An 18,972-nucleotide genomic window follows, 5' to 3' on the forward strand; every position below is an offset into this window, starting at 1 on the left:
AAATATAAATTTAGAAAGTTATACACATTTATTGTTAAAATGATTACTTTTGCATTTCTTAAACTCCTGTTCACAATTACCTTTGCAATAATTATTGTTGTTTTGTTGTTGCTGTTTTTGTTGTTGGTGTTGTTTTCGTATTTGTTGTTGGTTTTATTGTTGTTGTTGTTGTTGTTTTGGTTGTTGATTGGTTATGTAGGAAAAAATATATCGTAAGCTTCTGTTTTGAAAGGAAATTGAAAAGTAGTGATTTCATTTTTTTTAGCCCGATCGTTTCAAATTGTTTCGGCCAAAATCCGTACAATAAATAGTTTCGTGTGTAATTACGTCGATCTTGTAATAAAGTGTACAATTTTCGAAGGTTGGGCTAGTAATTACTTTATTAAAATGTATTTTTAAATATGTTAGGTTCTGCTAGTGATGATGCCAAACAAATAGACCCATAACCGTCGTAGAATGAAGGTTAAATTTTAGCCAATGAACGGTGCAAATATTTAACCGAGGTCCAAGCGTTGACTTACGTTATAACCACAACAAATAACACGCATTTGATTTCTTGCAGTTGTAGGCAGTTGTGTTTTCTCACAATGCACAGGTGTGCTTAATCATCAGTTTGACACAAAATCATGTAACACATGTATAACAATTGTTCTATTCAATTGGTGGCATAATAACATACAGCACCATATAACAAAAAAAATTGGTTCAAAGGTTCAAGTTTTTAATTCCTGAACCTGATCAAATATTTTAGTAACCATATCGAACCAGACAGCGAAAACATGAGTCATAAGTCAATTTAAAAATGGTGTAAACCGGCTTTTTGATTCAACGTGAGCTTAATAAGAAATCGGGGCAAACCAGTTTACGATACAACGTGAGTGTATGTGGGAATTGGGGCAAATTGGTTTGCGATACTGCGTGAGTCCACATCGGAATTGGGGCAAACCGGTTTACAATAAAACGTGGGTCCACGTGGGAATTGGGGCTAACCGGTTAACGACACAACGTGAGTCCACATGGTAATTGAGGCTAACCGGTTAACGACACAACGTGAGTCCATATCGGAATTGGGGCAAACCGGTTTACAATAAAACGTGAGTCCACATGGGAATTGGGGCAAACCGGTTAACGACACAACGTGAGTCCACATGGGAAGTGAGGCAAACCGGTTTACGACACAACGTGAGTCCACATCGGAATTGGGGCTAACCGGTTAACGACACAACGTGAGTCCACATAGGAATGGGGGAAAACCGGTAAACGACACAACGTGACTCCAAACAGAAATGGGGGGAAAAAACCGGTTGATGAAATCTCAACATCTAGCATAATTAAATGTATGAATGTACGAAGAGCCTGCAGAAACTTAAAAAAAACACCAACAACAACATATAAACGTATAATAAACATTTATTCCGCAACGACAAGATACAAACAATTGCATAAAATGATAGTTAATACAGACAGATAAACAGCTGACTCCTCTAAGGTACGATACACCAGAATAGACACCCGGCTTATACAAATAGTCTTAGTCAACGTTTGAATCGTTGCACACATATGTGTATTAATCATATGACCATGTACACAACCTAGAAGAGACACACACTAAGTACATGTTTAAATACATACACTCAAGTGTGTTATAATGATAGGGTCATTGTACAAACTCTAGAAGAGACACGTTCTCCATAACTGTGTAAATCTACACACTCAAATGTGTTATAATAGTATGATCATTGTACAACAAAATAGCGAAAATAAAAACAATAAGAGAAAACAAGATTATTCAATTTTAGATAAAGTAGATTAATGATTAATAAAGTTCATTAATAATTCAATAATTTGACATATACATTTACCATTGATACACTAACATGTTATTACGATGATTCTCACATGTTGAGAATACGTTACGGCCTTATGGACCAACACGTTACAGTATGGGCCAACACGTTACAGTATGGGCCTACACGTTACCGTATAATAAATCCACTAAAAGTATAGGTACATGAAAATGGGGGCTACAATTTGTGCACTACATCCATCAGGTTTCTACATGTTGTCGATGATTACAGTTCCATTCCTATTTTGAAAACTGGATGAAGTTTTAAAAAAAATCACTCGTTTTAGTCACTAATAATATGTGAATAATATAAGCCCCAATATATTTTTTTGTTTTTTACATTATTTGACTTCCTGTGTCGAAGCATTTTGCTCGTCTAAATATAAACTGTTGTTTTGCTTTCATATAACTTATATCTTATATTTTCCCCCGATTTTCAAATGCGGAAGAAAACAAACGAGCGAATAAAAAAACGATTTTGCAAAACAAATGCAGGTAAGCGTACTACGTTGGTCATAATGTCTATTTAACAAACAATCAAAAAGCGTCAAACTAAAAAAAGCAAACGACTTTTAAAGCCATTCGGATCCTGCTAATATGCATTTTCTTCAAAAAAGTAACTAACTCTATCGGTCAAACGAATAAGCCCAAATTAATAACGTTTAAAGGATTATCGATATAATCTGGTCATTGTACCCTGCATAGGAAATTAGAGGAGACTAAATTTAAAAAGCTATTTAAATCCGATAAAAATGTCTTTTTTAAAGTAGGTATACAATTGTTGGCATCGTATATATAAAACGAGCCAATAACAAAGCATGTTTGATAAAGAATGGCATAACAAGGGTGTAAAATATGTAAAACAAATGTATAATTACAGAAAAACATCATTTTTTGACTTTTCAACAATTTAATACAATACTTGTACAAGTGATGTTCTAAAAATTCATACATATTGAATACAATATACAAACAATACGATAAGATGCCGATGGCAGTATATTTTGGTTAGATGTTTTGGTATTTGATAGAGATCTACACTGATGCATTGTCGTACGCAGGTTCTTCTACAGCAGGTTTCTGTGTTGAGGACAACTCAATGATAGTATACACCGTCGGCGTATGATTTTTCACCAACGGAACTCTGGCGTGAGCTTCCTGTAGAAAGTAGGTGTCCACCTCGTCGTATGCATGACAATCGTCATTATGAAGTTGCTGGTATAAATAACATTGTATAACGTTAACAAATTACATAATAATCACGTATAAGTATAACCAATTATGGATCATGCAGGAAAAGTATTCTTCAAGTTGTATGTTTAAATTTGCTTGGCATCATATTTGGTAGTATATCGTATTAAATCAATATTTTTAAGTATATGAATGTCCGTTATCTAATGACAGATTGCACACCTGCTATACTGTTTTCAATTTAAGTAGTTCTCCATAACGGTGAAACTCAAAGAAGTTGGCTACCCTACACGGTCACTTTTTCTGGTCAAGCTACTTTAAAATGTTGGTATGACATTTGCATCACGGTAATTATCTCTAAAGATATCTCAAAAGTTTAGTTATTTACCTGTGTTTCAAGCCTCTGAGCGGTCGACTGCGTCTGTATGATTTCATACTGGCCGCCTGCCGTTGGTATGTGTATCACGTCATTCTCTGACGAGGTGTCTGTTTTTAAGATATCATTTATTATCTATAAAGGTTCATTTGGAGAGATAATGGTTATTATACTAGTGTATTGAGAACCATTAGTTTACTGGAAATGATTCCAAACCTTGAATTAGCCAGGATAAAAATAATATCTAAAGCGTAAGATTTTATAATGATGTTTACTTTATCTATTCATTTTTTTAGGAATCCAAAAGTAAAGCTGACATTTAATTTGGATATTTTTATTTGATTTACTTGAGAAAATAATGATACTTATATATTTATTTTCTTCCCAAAAGGGATAGTAAAGTTTCATACATGATAAGTAGATACGGTGAATAATCTTTGTTTAACAAAAACCTGGGTACATGATAGAATTTTCAAATATCATGAAATGGGCCAACGCATGTACGTACTAGTAAACTCAAAAATAGAAACTTACCGCTGTGATTTCCAACACTGAAAACAAACGCAACAATTATTTTATTAGTTTTTATTAGTTTTATTTTTGTACTGAGATCTATACAAGAATGGTTTATATAACAACAAATATCGTTAGACGAAGTTCTGCTTAGCGGAGAAACTGTCCGTTATCAATTTTATAACATATACACATTTTAATCATATCTAACTCACCAAATATCTAAGATTCTCAATCAATAAATCAAAGTTAAAATTGATACATACATTTCGACTGTGTTGACTGCGTTGGCCTTTTGATGTTTAAGAAATATACATCCTGAAAAAAATGAAAACATTCGTTCATTGAAACAAATAATCTTCACTTGAAACAAATAGTTTTGTTTGAAGTGTCTATGTAGATTATATTTGTTTTGTGAGATAGGTGTAGACTTTGAAAAGATGTATACAACGGTATGCTCGTACTTAATACTTTTCGCACAAAATATAATACCCTTGTTGGTCATTGAACCTTCTATAAATCAGTCTGCAAACCTACCTTATAATAGTGTAATTGCTGACGTTTTTCTAAATCAAACAATACAATTTGAATAAAGAGTTTTTTTATGCCAGTAAATCTTTTCAAAACTGCACGTTCTGACTTATTTTCAGAAAATTAGGTTTCACTACATTGACAAAAAATCCTTACTTCCGATTGCAAACACGATGCAGAGTCCACAGAAAACACTTGTTCCAATCAGTAGATTCTTGACAGGAAATCGGATCATTGATGAAAATGTCTGAATGTCATTGTCCTGGCATTGTCTTCCTGCAATAATATAGTTTATGTCATAAAAAACATTGAAGACATTTCATTTATTAAAATGAAATAAATGAACAACTGATAACTACAAACCATCTGTCCTTGAGCTTAAAACGGCCAAGGATTTTCTCAGATGCTCATTTGATTTCAAAGCTGTGCAAGTGTATGTATTTTCTTTTTCGCCCGTATAATTAAGTGTTAACACGCAATCCCCTGTTTTACTACAAGTCTTTATGACAGTGCTATTTTCATCTTCCCAGCGGAGCGTCCATTCCTCTTTTACACTGCAATCATCCACAAGACAGTTTACGGAAAGTATATTATTTGGACATAATTCAACAGGCGATGTCGTGTCCAAATTAAGAGTCGGACAATCTGAAATGTAGTGAAGAAATTGTTGAGAAACAAACAAAGTAAAACGAATACACAGCTAATAGAAAACAATAGATATTATACATTTAAGGTTTCTTAAATCTTATCCCAGGTATATGTTGATAAAGCAGCTTAAATGAAAGATATGATAAATTTAAATGCGTTTCGGAAGATAGATCCTGTGATAAAGGTACATGAACATAGCAGTCTCGCTTTGAGAGTGTGAACGAAGGTCGACAATTTAATAAAATTGAGTGCGTACCTGAAAAGTCTATTTTAAAGTCTTTATATAAATGCATTGGGAAATGGTCACATCTTGTTGCACATGTAATAGTTTCCCCAGCCATGTCTTCAGTGACATTGTAAAGCACGTTGGACACAGAACGGTAACTCCCATTTCCACCATTCGTCCAGTTGTTGCTATTAGCGTATTTCAAATTATCGTTGTCGCTTGTCCATTCAATTGTGCAAGGCGGATTTGATTCATTGCTCTCACAAGACATGACAAGGACATAAAAAGAAGCATTGTTGTTATACTCGTGTATTTTGTTTACGGATATTGAAAGGTCTGACGGCGGAACTGAAAACAGAATATGAATATGACAAGCTTAAACATTAATTTAAAACAATATCACCGTTTTAAATTTAGAAAATACAAATACGTATTGCTTATTTTTTAATGATACGCACTAAGAAAATTCAAAACTATAATGTTTCTTGTTCACACATACACACACACATACACACTAATTAAACGAACACTTACCACGGGAAATAAAGTAATATTAATCACATTTTTCCATTTTAACTTTTACTAATACGAGTGTTTTAAACAATCGCTTGGAGTTAGACTTACATTTCATACTGATAGTGTTGCATGTTGACACAGCTTTTAAACCAAGATAACTCTTCCATTGCCCTTTGCAACACATTTCATTTCCATTCCACAATGCATTAATATTTGTCGCCTTTGCTTGACTTGTAAATGTAAAAGATGATGTATTAAATGAATCAGTTTGTTGAACATCAGCTAGCAAGACTGTGTCAACGTATATTGCTATTGCCGGAGCTGGGAAAGCATTGCGCACTTCACATACTGCTGTTGAGTTTTCTCCAACAAGGAATTCGGGAACTGTTAGCTCGGGCGGGCTTCCTTTCTCTGAAGTTGATACACAATGAATAACCAGCATTCAATATCATATACAATCTAAACATTTCGACTTGCACAAAATAACGAATCATTGCTTGTTATAATGTATCTCCTATTTGCTTACCCACGTTACATAGAATGCCGTGCACTTCGTAAGGTGTGTCAATGGCTGCATTTGAAACTAGGCATGTCACATTCCGTCTCGACAGTCCAGCCATATGTTGATGAACGTTATGGAACCGGTACAACCCTTTGTTCTCTTTGCTTTCAGCAAGAACAAATGAATCATTGCCAAGTAAAAGTACGACTTGTACGGGTTCGGTTCCATTGTCAGTTTTGCAATACATGTCAGAGCCAGCATAAACATAAATGCATTCTGTTGTGTTAAAGTCAGGAGTCATTGGACCGAGTATTGGGTGGCTCGGTCGCTCTGAAAAGGAACATAACTCATTTGAATCATTTAGCATATTGCATATATTTAAACACTACAAATGAAAATGTTTATTACATTGCTGCTTATGCACCTATTATCATGATCATATATTATTTTTCTAATACTTATATGGCTCGTGGTTATACAGTCGTAACAAAACGATCATTTATATAACCAAAATTTAATATAAATAATAACATGTTTGAATAGTTGGCGAAGTACAATGATGAATATACACATGTACTGATTCCGTGGATCCTCCTAGATTGCACTCTAAAGTATATGTTCCCTCGTCTGTTTCATCAAAGTTGAATACCGTTAATTTGTAAAAATATTCAGAAACTTTGTCTTCTTCGTAAAAACCGTTTCGTAGCTGTATCACTTGGAAGTTTTTCTTCCATGTTCGTCTGGCACTTGTTTGGCGCTGTATATGATAGTCAGACGGAAAAAATCCCACTTTGACGTTCGCGCCGCGAACAACCGAGCTTAAAAGCACGAGATCCCCACAGTGTCCAACAATGTCTGTAAAATATATGAATTTATTACTGATATGTATGCAAAAAGCTGAAGAAACTTAGACTTAAATGAGACTTAATCTACTTATGTTTTTTTTTTCCACTTTAACCATTTAATCTCCACTTTTAAAAACTTCAGCAATACGCCGAAAATATATGATGTACAGGAAAACGGATTTGCGTTAGTATGCTCTTTGACACCATGCCCTCTCGCTAATATTAAAAGTACATTTGTGTTTAGGTCATCATTTCTATTTGGCTATTAAGTGGTTAAAATTGCCAAAGCATGTATTTTCATATAGCTTCCCTATGGTTACCGGCAGGTGTCAATTTTACATTCTGAGGATAGCTGGAACAGTTAATAAGGTAGGTATTTGTTTTGGATGTCTCGAGGACTTGAATAATAATAACGTCTACTCATTTGGTAATATCATACTGTGCTTGGCATTATCGATCAAGAGACTTCGACTTTGTTTACAAACAATCAGTCAAAAGAGTTTGGCTTAGCTCAATTATACGTCACGGACTATTTTGATTCACATTTGGTAGCTATAACCAGTAAGATTTTTTAAGAAGTATCATTTAATGTTGACACATTATGTCCTTAAAATATCAGTGAATTGTAAAAAAGTTTTCGAATGGCAATATGGAGTTTCAGGTCAAATTGGAAGTAGATAAGGCTGATATGGGCCTTTGTAAGGGAATCTAAAATTGTAAATGGGTTTAAATCTGAGGGACCGTGGACCGAGTTTGAGGCAGCCTGCTTCTGAATAAGACCTGGATTTTTACTTTTCTCTCCCTTGAGAAAATAAAAACACGTGACCACAAAAAACCCAAATATGTACCAACAATAAAACATGTATAAGCGGACTTGGCTGTCATAAAATACGGTTTAACGGCTAAGTACGCTACAGGACATAAATTGGTGCGTTACTGTTATAACTTTAATGAATAATATGGCAAATGACAACAAACAGTAATTTATAAACATCATACAACCCAATCAATACAAGCTGTGGTTATAGCCTAAAAACATTATTCGATATTTACCTTTCATATTTAAAGATACCATGGGTGTTCCTATCGTTGCGTTTGTTGAGCATACGGCGTAAAAGTAAGCTTTGTTATATTCAGTTGAAGCCTTCCATTTCAAAAATAATGACCCATCTTCCGAATATCTTTTAACATTTGTCCCATTCATTGTTTGGAATGTTGTACTGCCATCCATAATGCATATCCATTCTACATCACACTTCCAAGGATAAAACGGTGTCGCTTTCAGTGTTACCTCCCTGTTCACAAAAGCTGGTCCTTCCACTGATATCGTTCCATATTGGTTCCCGGCTGCACAGGCGTAGACAAAAAGACCTGTAATAGTAGTTGCAACCAGTTATAAATACATATCTCACCCTCAATAACGTTATTTGACAAGATATCTCTAATTAAGTCTAAAACTGTACGGTAATTATGTTTAGGTTTGAAGGGTTGATACAATACGATGTTTAAGGAAACAGAATATCACACAAACTATAGCAATGACCAATGTGTTAATATCAAAACAGGAAGCTGCACAGCTTCCGTGTTGTCGCATAATAAGAACAAAATCTTGAAATATAAACGAATGAAAGACAATATCCAGTAAAAATTCTTTAACATGTGTCTTTATCTAAATTCTTATTTATGTATTCTTTAACAATTTCAAAAGCATTATCAAGGAAAAAAATCTTCCACCTTCTACAACCACTTAAATTGTTCTAAAACTCAAAAACACAGATGAACGTTTCTGACGCAACAGCTACATAATTCTTTATCATTTACACAACGTTAATACAACGAAAAGGCTTACCGAGATAAAATATCAGAGTAAACAGGCAGCACCTATCCATTTCACTTGCACGGTACCATTGACAAAGTGCATTGATATGAATTGTTTGTAAGGCATTTGTCACTGTCTAGTTAGATATATAATACGGTAATTGGTGGTCTCATACTTTCAGTTAACAATAATAGTCCAACGGCTGCCATTCTTTAAAACATTAAAAAACACATGTTACCACAAAATACAATACCATTAAATGTCCGCTTAAACATGAGTAAACCATATAAAGCCGCTCTGTCTACTCGTGGTGGCTATTCAATTGCCACTTTCTGTTTAAATAAGCGGACAGGAACACATATTTGTTTGTTATTACAAACCCAGTATCTGCCGCGTATTCACCACCGCCTCCTTTCGTACTCACGTAAGGGCCAACAACGAACGGAAATGATAATGATTATGAAATAAATGGGTGTTTTCTTGTGTGTGGCTAATATTTAAGCCGAGATTCAGTCATATCCGGAGACTGACCGGATTTATTTAAGCGGTGTGTAACATCAATGAGATTATAAGACGTATATATATTATACCTAAAGAACTATATCTTGATAAATGTAAAACTAATTTTCCATAAAAATAATAATGTCTTGAAAGATAAAATAATGAGAAAAGGGAATGTTTCTTTTCATATTTTTTTTGAAACTTCAAATTGTATCAATGCGATAGATTTAACTTTCAAATGAATAACTAATATGCTTAGATATACAGAAATACATCGGAATAAGTTCGAACATCTCACATTATGTGCAGCCATTTACTCGGCAAAGTTGACAGTGTTAGTGGTGTCTACAGGCAATGAGTTGCAATGCTAAAGAAACCAATTGCACATTGCATCCATTGACTTTGTTAAAAACAAAGAACGCTTTCTACCTCAATCTTATGTTAAATATTTCCCCAAAAAGAGTATATAAGCAGGCGGTGATATATAATATATTTAAGAATTTTGCTAATCTAAGGGGAACTGAAATTGTATAAAGTGCAACAAACACAATCATATTTCCCTGATAAGGTAATTCATAACTTATATTGCTGTACATACGTAAACCCCTCCCGACAGTTTTATCACTGACAAAATACCCGGCCTTTCAGTTTGAAGTGATGTGGGTACATCATTTAAAACTTACATTGCTGCAGACATATTCTAAATTGCTTGCTGTCATGAATTTATTATTATTATAATTATATCATATTTATATAGCACTCTTTTCATATGACACATACGTTGAAAATTGCTTTACAATTAACATTTCTATACATTTTTATACATACAGGCATACGGCTTAAAAATAGCATCAATGAACTACATAAATATTTCACTAAATTGTCCCCGGCCTTTCAGTATTAAGAGCTGTAGGCACATCATTCAGTACTTGTATTCTCGAATTCAATACATTTTATTTACTAACTTTAATCATAAAGAATAGTATCGAAGTTTTCAATTTGAATTATGAAGAATAATCTTGATGTTACAAATCACTTACATTTTCATCATAAAACCCCTAACGTAAACTGTAACTATTATCCCTCGTTCATCTATCTTCAGTTTTTATTGTTCTGTTAATTCATTTTTTCCCAACAGATGTAAAAATAAACCCAATTCATTTAGTGAGGCCAGACAAAAGGGTCACTGTATGTGATCTAAAATTATTAAGAATACATATGCACGTGAAAATTTAACTATAAAATGTCTAAAACAGAACTATATTAATGCGAAAATCTACAGAAACTAGCTCATTAGCAAAAAGTTTAAACATAAACCCGGTTTAATGGCACTGGCTTAACGCCAAAGACATAAAACATAAATTCACAAACGAGGAACATGGAAGAACAGCACAAAACTCCACAAACAACACAGTGCATACATACTATATATAAAAAACTAGATATGTTTATCAAGGATGGTTAGGTACCGCCTTGGGACGGTCAGTAAAATGTAAATTTACTGGGGGTTTAATAATGTTTATGTGCACAAACCTCGCTCTTATCCCAACAATCCTAAATAAAGATAAAACGCAAAAGGCAAATTTTATCAAAGTATGCATTAACTTGAGGAAACTAAACAATAAAACAAATAATAATAAACCTATAGGTAAACCCCAAGTACTTCTATGATTAGAGATCCCAACTCTATCTGCAGACGAAAGAATACAATTCAGAGCACCTAATGCAAAAACTTTTCAAAGATACGATGCAGTCATTGTTTGAAACTATGAACATCACACACAGTCTGCCTTATAAAATAAAAGGTTTAAAACTGTGTGATCATACAGTTTCATAATAAAAAGCGTCATTGTGTTAAACTGGGAACAAATAAAGAAAACAGTATTAAAAATAATAGCGATATGTATTAGCTAATTTTTCCTTCCAAATGATTTGAAAATGCAAAATATTTGAAGAAAAAGAAGTCATATGCCAAAACACTCCGAGTCAGCCAAAAAGGTTTCAGCCAAAAAAGGTTTTAAAGATAACATGAATTAGCAAAATGTTCATTAAATCAAAGGACTGTAAGCTTAGTTATGTAAGGATGATATATTAAAACCTATATTTTGTTTCAGTAATTCATCTTCAAAAACTAGAAGGCAAGTGCTCTTCAAAATAGTGCCTTTATATCCACAGTTTAAATAAAATCCAAGTAATTCATTAAGTCTATCTGCCCAACTACTTGCTGGAAACATTTTGATTTTAAGAATTTTCTTTAAAACATCACCATAAGAATCGGGATGAGCAATGCTATTAGCAATCAGAGATTTAAGACTAATATTGTACTTTGATATGAGATTATAATGACCATTAACAAATCTTTAGAAAGTTTTCCTTAATTTATAATATCTGTAACCCTGTTTTAGAAGTTGTATGTTTTACAGCGGTTTAATATTATACCCTATCACAGCTTAAATTTATTAGATTTTAGCTTAATTCAATCATAATCTTTAAAGGGGCTATACACCGTATGATAAAATAGCGAAAAAAAAATGTCGAAAACTGACACAAACTTGGTATCGATGTGTACAATGCATTGAAACTAACTAACTGACATACCACATAGTTTACAATTAATTTATTTTTCGCAGTTTTTTTTTCTTATTTTTTTCATTAAAAAGATTACTTGGTATACCTAGTAGAATTCCTTCTTATGCGCGATGCGTCAACACGTGCTATAACTAAGTTAGGTATATAGCTTAAATACTCCAAAGATATAGAGTAAGACTACGTAGCACAGTGGATACAACACTGGATTGCAATTTTGGCGACACCGGATCGAACCAGATCTCCGACTCAATTTTTTACATTTTGGTATTTTTTTTTACAATTATGATATCAAAGAGTAAAACATTTTTTTTATAGTTGTCCTGAGATACGTTATAAAAGAAACTTCTTTGGTGCCAATCTGGTGTAAAGTCCCTTTAAAATATGTTGTATTTATTATGTCAAATTAATTTAATTTATCATTTCAAATACTTGAAGATAAAAATGAAAATATCTTAAAAGTTTAAGAAATGTGAAAAAGATTTTTTTACTGTATTGGTCTTAATGCAAGCAGGATTTGTACATTTCATCTAACATTTTTTAACATAGTTTTGACTGGTTTTGGGTTATGTTATATTTATAGGAAATAAATAAGAATATTGTCTGTATTCTCACTGAGATGTTTTTGCAGATGTAGTGTCAGAGTTGCTTGGCTCTCAACAGTTCATTTAGCAGACCCATTCAATTTTACTTAAAGCATGTTAGCATTTAGAATGAATTTATGATTTAACTATTTTTTCATATTTCTATGTAAGAATAGCTAGTTTTGTTTCGGTTATTATACAGATGTCATATTTGCACTGATGCTAATTTAAACTATTTTGCAATCATTCTTTGTTTGTTGGCCAAGGGCTATCATCCTTTGGTGGAAGACCCAAAGTCAGTATTGTGACTCGGACACTGTAGAGATTCACAACTAAACTGTATGGATTACACAGCTTCGCTTTTTCCTATCACCAAATTAATCATTTGGCAATATTTGTTATCTTCATATTATTTTTATTTTTCTTTAACTTATCACAACATAACTGTTTTAGCCTATAAATGGCCTTATGGCTCGTGAAACTTTCACTACAAAACATCAATCTTCCCAACATATATTCATGAAATGTCGGTTCATGCTGCTTTATGCTTTATTCCAATGCCAATGAAATATTGTTCCAGGCTCAATGACTGATTTATTGTTTATTCGAATGTAATTAAACCGTTTATTTCATTTAATATTTTAGAATGTTATACACATTTAGTGTTCTAATGATTTCGTTTGCATTGCTAAAACTTCTGTTCAAAATTACCCATACAATAATGATTGTTGTTGCTCGTTTTGTTGCTGTTGTTGTTTTCGTATTTGTTGTTGTTATTTTGTTGTTGTTGTTATTGTTGTTGTTGTTGTTGTTTTTGTTGTTGATTGATAATTTATGAAAAATACGTCACTATCGCAAGCTTCTGTTTTGAAAGGAAATGGAAAAGTAATGATTTAATATTTATTTTGCCCGCTCGTTTCATATTGTTTTGGCCAAAATCCGTACAATAAACAGTTACGTGTGTAATTACGTCGATCTTGTAATAAAATGTACAATTTTCGAAAGAGAGGCCAGTTATTACTTCATTCAAATGTATGTTATAGTATATTACGTTCTGCTAGTGTTGATGCCAGAAAGGTAGACCCATAACCATCGTAGATCGAATGTTAAATGTTAGCCAATGAACGGTGCAAATATATATTTAACCCAGGTTTATTGACTTTGATTAAAAACCTAGCACATATCACACATTTGATTTCTTGCAGTTGTAGGCAGTTGTGTTTCCTCGCAATGCACAGGTGTGCTAAATCACCAGTTTGACACAAATCATGTATAACAGTTGTTATATCCTATTTGTGACATAATAACATACAACACCCTATAACAACAATGTTTGGTGTAAATGTTCAAGTTTTAAATTCCTGAATCAGAACAAATGTTTTGGTAACCGCATCGAATCAGACAACAAAACCTGAGTAATGAGCTAGGAAACGGAGTCAACCGGTAAACGATAAAACATAAGTCAACTAAGAAATGGTGTAAACCGGTTTTTCGATTCAACGTGAGTTAGCTTGAAAATTATGTAATCCGGCTTTTCAATTAAACGTACGTTAAATTAAAAATCAAGGCAAACCAATATACAATACAACGTGAGTCCACATGGGAATTTGGGCTAACCGATTTACAATACAACGTAAGTCTACATAGGAATAACGCAAACCAAGAGCCTGCAGCAACTTTTGAAAACATGACACCAAAAACAACATATAAAAGTATCATAAACCATTAGGACTCAACAAAATGTTACAAAAAATGCATTGAATAATAGAAGGTACAGACGGATAAACAGTGGTGACTCGATCCTCTGATATATTTATTTAATTAATATGAAAGTTTTATGATTATTATACTTATTTTTCTTCCCGAAATGGATAATAAAGTTTCATACGGAATAAGTAGATGGTAGTATAACAAAAACAAATAAAAAGATCCACCTGTGTACATGATGGGATTTTCAAAGGGCAAGAAAAGCACCAACGCAAATACATATTAGTAAACTCAACAAAAAAACTTACCGCTGTGAATTTCAACACTGAAAACGATCGCAATAATTATTTCATTACTGTTTTTTTTGTTCTTACGCTTACTTGTAAGAATTTTATAAACACAAATAACGTTTGATGAAGTTATGTTTTAGCGGAAGAACTGTACTTAATAAATTTCATAATATTTCAACAATTTACGCATATCTAACTGCGCAACACGTCTCTAAAGTTCTCCGTCAATAAATCAAAGTTATAATTAATACATTCATTTCAAATGTGTTGAGTGCGTTGACCTTTTGACATTTAAGAAATATACATCCTGAAACAGATATCCGTTCATTTGAAACATATTTTCTACATATTTTCCAAATAGTTCAGTTTGAAGTGTCTATGTAGATAGTATTTTTATTTTGTGATAGTTTTACAATTTGAAAAGATGTATAAAACTGCATGCTTATACTAAATATTTTTCGCACAAACATTTATATTCCCTTGTTGGCCTTTGCCTATAAATCAGTCTTAAAACCTACTTTTAAATATTGTGCTGTTAAGCGGACTGTTGTTTCTTTTTCTTAATCAAACAATACAATATGAATAAAGAGTTTGTTCACGCCAGTAAATCTTCTTAAAATTTCCCGTTCTGCCTTATCTGCGGAAAATAACGTTTCACTTCATTGAACAAATCCTTACTTTCCATTACAAACACAATGCAGAGTACACAAAAACACCTGTTCCAATTAAAAGATTCCTGACAGAAAATCGGAATATTGGAAAAATTGTCTGATTGTCATTGTCCTGGCAATGCCTTCCTGCAATAGTGTTTTTCATATCATGAAAAACATCGAAGACATTTCATTTATTATAATATTATAGATAAACAACTGATAAATACTATCCATCTTTCCTTGAGCTTAAAACGGTTAAGGAATTTCTCAGATGCTCTTCGGATTTCCAAGCTGTGCAAGTGTAAGTATTTTCCACTTCTCCTGTATAATTGAGTATTAACAAGCATTCCCCTGTTTTATTACAATACTTTATCACAGTGCTATTTCATATTCCCAGCGGAGCGTCCATTGCTCTTTAGCATTGCAGCCACCCACAAAACATTTTACATTCAATGTAAAATTCAGACATATACTAAGAGGTGATGTCGTGTTCAAATTAAGAGTCGGACAATCTGAAATGTATTGTAGAAACTGTTGAGAAACTAGTTATCACACATAATAGAAAACAATAAATATTTAAATATTGTAAGGTTTCTTTAATCTAACCCCAGATACTATTGATAAATCACCTTGAATAAAAGATATGATACTTAAAGTACGTACGTTTCGGAAGATAGATCCTGTGGGAAAAGGTACTTGAACATAGCAGTCTAGGTTTGAGAGTGAGAACGAAATTAAATAAAATCGAGTACGTACCTGAAAAAAAACATTTAAAAGTTTTTATATAAATGCGATGGGAAATGGTTACATTTTGTTGCACATGTAATTGTTTCCCCACAAATTTCTTCAGTGACAGGGTAAAGCACGTTGGACACAGAACGGTAACTCCCATTTTCGTCCAGTTGTTGCTATGAACGACTGTTATATTATCGTTGTCGCCTGACCATTCAATTGTGCAAGGCGGATTTGATTCATTGCTTTCACAAGACTTGTTTAAAAAACAGGTCTTGTAAACATTTTTGTTATACTGTTGTATTTTGTTTACGAATATTGAAAGGTCCGACGGCGGAACTGAAAACAGAATATGACAAGCTTCAAAAATAATACAAAAAGGTTACCGTCTTTTTCAATGACACACACACACACACAAATAAAACCAACATTTACCACGGTATATGGAGTTATAATAAATGCATTATTCCTTATCACATTTTCCTTTTTAACTTTCAACAATACTCGTGTTTTTAAACAATCGTTTTGAGATAAACTTAATATTGATATTTTGGCATATTGACACATCTTTAAAACCAAAATATCCTTTGATTTGCCTTGTGCAACACATTTCATTTCCATTCCGCGATTGAAAAGTCATTGTCGCCTTTGCTTGATTTGTAAAAGTATTAGAAAATGCATTGAATGAATCAGTTTGTTGAACCTCAGCTAGCAATACTGTGCCAACGTATTTTGTTATTGTCGGAGCAGGGATAGCATTGCGCACTTCACATACCGCTGTCGAGCTTTCTTTAACAAGGAATTCGGGAACTGTTAGCTCGAGCGGGCTTCCTTTCTCTAGAATTGAAACACAATGATTAACCAGCATTCAATATTATACAAAATCCAACATTTTGCCTTTTACAAAAGAACGAGCCATAGCGTATCATTATATATCTCCTTTTTGCTTACCCACGTTACATAGAATGCCGTGCAAGGTGTTTCAACAGCTTAATTAGAAACTAGGCATGTCACATTCCGTCTCGACAGTCCATCCATATGTTGATGGACGTTATGGAACCGGTACAACCCTTTGTTCGCTTTGCTTTTAGCAAGGACGAATGAATCATGGCCAAGTAAAAGTACGACCTGAACGGGTTCGGTCCCATTGTCAGTTATGCAATACACGTCAGAGCCACCATAAACATAAATGCATTATGTTTTGTTAAAGTCAGCGGACTTTGGACCGAATACTGGGAAACTCGGTCGCTCTGAAAAAAAACTCTTCCAAGTCATTTTGCATATTTCCTAACATTTACCACTACAGATGGAAAAGGTTATGGTTGCGTATCCACTTATTATCATGATCATTAATTTTTTGTCCTAATACTTATAATGCGCGTTATTTTATTCCATAGACAGGTAACAAAACGGACAAAGTTATAAAAATAAAATAATATAAATAATAAAACGTACGAATATTCCGTGACGAACCGTACAGTTACATTGAATAATAAGATGCACAGATTCCGTTGTTCCTACATCGTTGCAATTGTACTTGTTAAAAGTATATGTGCCCTCGTTTTTTTCATCAAAGTTGAATACCATTTATTTGTAAAAATATTCAGAAACAATATCCTCTTCGTAAGAACCGTTTCGTGGTGGTATCTCATGTACATCTTTCTTCCATGTTCGTCTAGCACGTTGGGCGCTGTACAAAATAGTCAGACGGAAAATATCCCAGTTTGACGTTCGCGTCGCGAATAACCAGGCTTAAAAGCACGAGAACTCCACAGTGTCCAACAATGTCTGCAAATTATATAAACTGATTAATTAGATTTAAACGGGGTTAATGTTTAAATTTTGGCTTTTGTTGTTGTTTCCACTTCAAAATTTTTAAACATTCCCCAAAAGCCGAAAGTATATTGGGTATAGGAACACGGACTCGGAAACAAATATTAGTACAACAGAATCAACATCGACAAGCCTAGAGTCAAAAACCCTACCCTCATCTCGTAAAGAGACTTATTAACCATGGCCTCTCGCTAAAATTATTAATAATATTAAACATTTCTGATTAGGTCATCATTTCAACTTAGCTATTAAGTGGTCAAAATTGCCATAGCATTTATTTTCAAATAGCCTTACTATGGTTACCGGCAGGTACATTCTGAGGATAGCTGGAACAGTCAATCACTTAAGTGTTAGTTTCGGATTTCTAGATGACAAATAATATTAAGGTCTACATATTTGATAAAATCATACTGAACAAGATATTATCGAAAATTAAGAGTCTTCGACTTTGCTAACACTCAGTCAAAAGAGATTGGCTTAGCTCAATTATACGTCACGGACTATTTTGATTCACAATTGTTGGCTTTAACCATTAAGAGTCTTTAAGAAGTAGGATTAAAAATATGTTGAGAAATTCAAGGGATTTCTAAAAATATATATTCAAAGTGGTTAAAATCTGAGAGTATCTAAATGGTTTAAAATCTGAGGGACAGTGGACCGAGTTTGAGGCAGTCTGCCTAAGAAAAGATCTGGATTTTACTTTTCTCTCCCTTGAGGGAATAAAAAACACTTGACCACAAAGAAAAAAAAAATACCAACAATAAAACATGTATTATCGGACTTTGCTGTCATAAAATACGGTTTAACTGCTAAGCTACAGGACATAAATTTGTGCGACAGTGCTATGTCTTTAATGAATAATAAAGCAAATGATAACAAACAGTAATTTTAAAACATAATACAACCAAAGCAATATAAGCCTAAAAACAGTATTCGATATTTATCTTTCATATCTAAAGAAATCTTGCTTGTTACTATCGCTGTGTTTGTTGAACATACTGCATAGAAGTCAGATTTCTTATATTCAATTGGCCTTCCCTTTAAAAACGAATGACCCATCTTCCGCATATCTT

General features: G+C 33.2%; 2 protein-coding genes across 2 annotated transcripts; both read right to left on the bottom strand.

Moving 5' to 3' along the window:
- Nucleotides 1–1,437: 1,437 nt before the first annotated feature.
- On the bottom strand, nt 1,438–6,674 carry LOC128221036 (uncharacterized). The gene is made up of 9 exons (XM_052929439.1): nt 6,374–6,674; nt 5,956–6,258; nt 5,362–5,679; nt 4,821–5,102; nt 4,614–4,733; nt 4,193–4,244; nt 3,948–3,964; nt 3,426–3,523; nt 1,438–3,061 (listed from the first exon to the last, which is right to left on the bottom strand). The coding sequence occupies exons 1-9, from the start codon at nt 6,648–6,650 to the stop codon at nt 2,882–2,884; spliced, it is 1,647 nt and encodes a 548-aa protein (XP_052785399.1). The 5' UTR covers nt 6,651–6,674; the 3' UTR covers nt 1,438–2,881.
- Nucleotides 6,675–6,863: 189 nt separating this feature from the next.
- Nucleotides 6,864–9,088, bottom strand: LOC128221792 (uncharacterized). The gene is made up of 3 exons (XM_052930394.1): nt 9,044–9,088; nt 8,248–8,565; nt 6,864–7,204 (listed from the first exon to the last, which is right to left on the bottom strand). The coding sequence occupies exons 1-3, from the start codon at nt 9,081–9,083 to the stop codon at nt 6,864–6,866; spliced, it is 699 nt and encodes a 232-aa protein (XP_052786354.1). The 5' UTR covers nt 9,084–9,088.
- Nucleotides 9,089–18,972: the final 9,884 nt, after the last annotated feature.

Source organism: Mya arenaria, chromosome 16 (genome assembly GCF_026914265.1).
Source record: "Mya arenaria isolate MELC-2E11 chromosome 16, ASM2691426v1".
Classification (NCBI taxonomy): Eukaryota; Metazoa; Mollusca; class Bivalvia; order Myida; family Myidae; genus Mya; species Mya arenaria.

Bases quoted from the DNA above. Each gene is read 5' to 3' on its own strand.
- LOC128221036 (XM_052929439.1), bottom strand. From the start codon at position 6,650: ATGACTCCTGACTTTAACACAACAGAATGCATTTATGTTTATGCTGGC. The intron at 6,259-6,373 runs GTAAGCAAATAG...TATCAACTTCAG, and splicing joins CGGCATTCTATGTAACGTGG to AGAAAGGAAGCCCGCCCGAG. The intron at 5,103-5,361 runs GTACGCACTCAA...ACTACATTTCAG, and splicing joins CTTTAAAATAGACTTTTCAG to ATTGTCCGACTCTTAATTTG.
- LOC128221792 (XM_052930394.1), bottom strand. From the start codon at position 9,083: ATGGATAGGTGCTGCCTGTTTACTCTGATATTTTATCTCG. The intron at 8,566-9,043 runs GTAAGCCTTTTC...CTACTATTACAG, and splicing joins TACTCTGATATTTTATCTCG to GTCTTTTTGTCTACGCCTGT. The intron at 7,205-8,247 runs GTAAATATCGAA...TATATTTTACAG, and splicing joins GGTATCTTTAAATATGAAAG to ACATTGTTGGACACTGTGGG.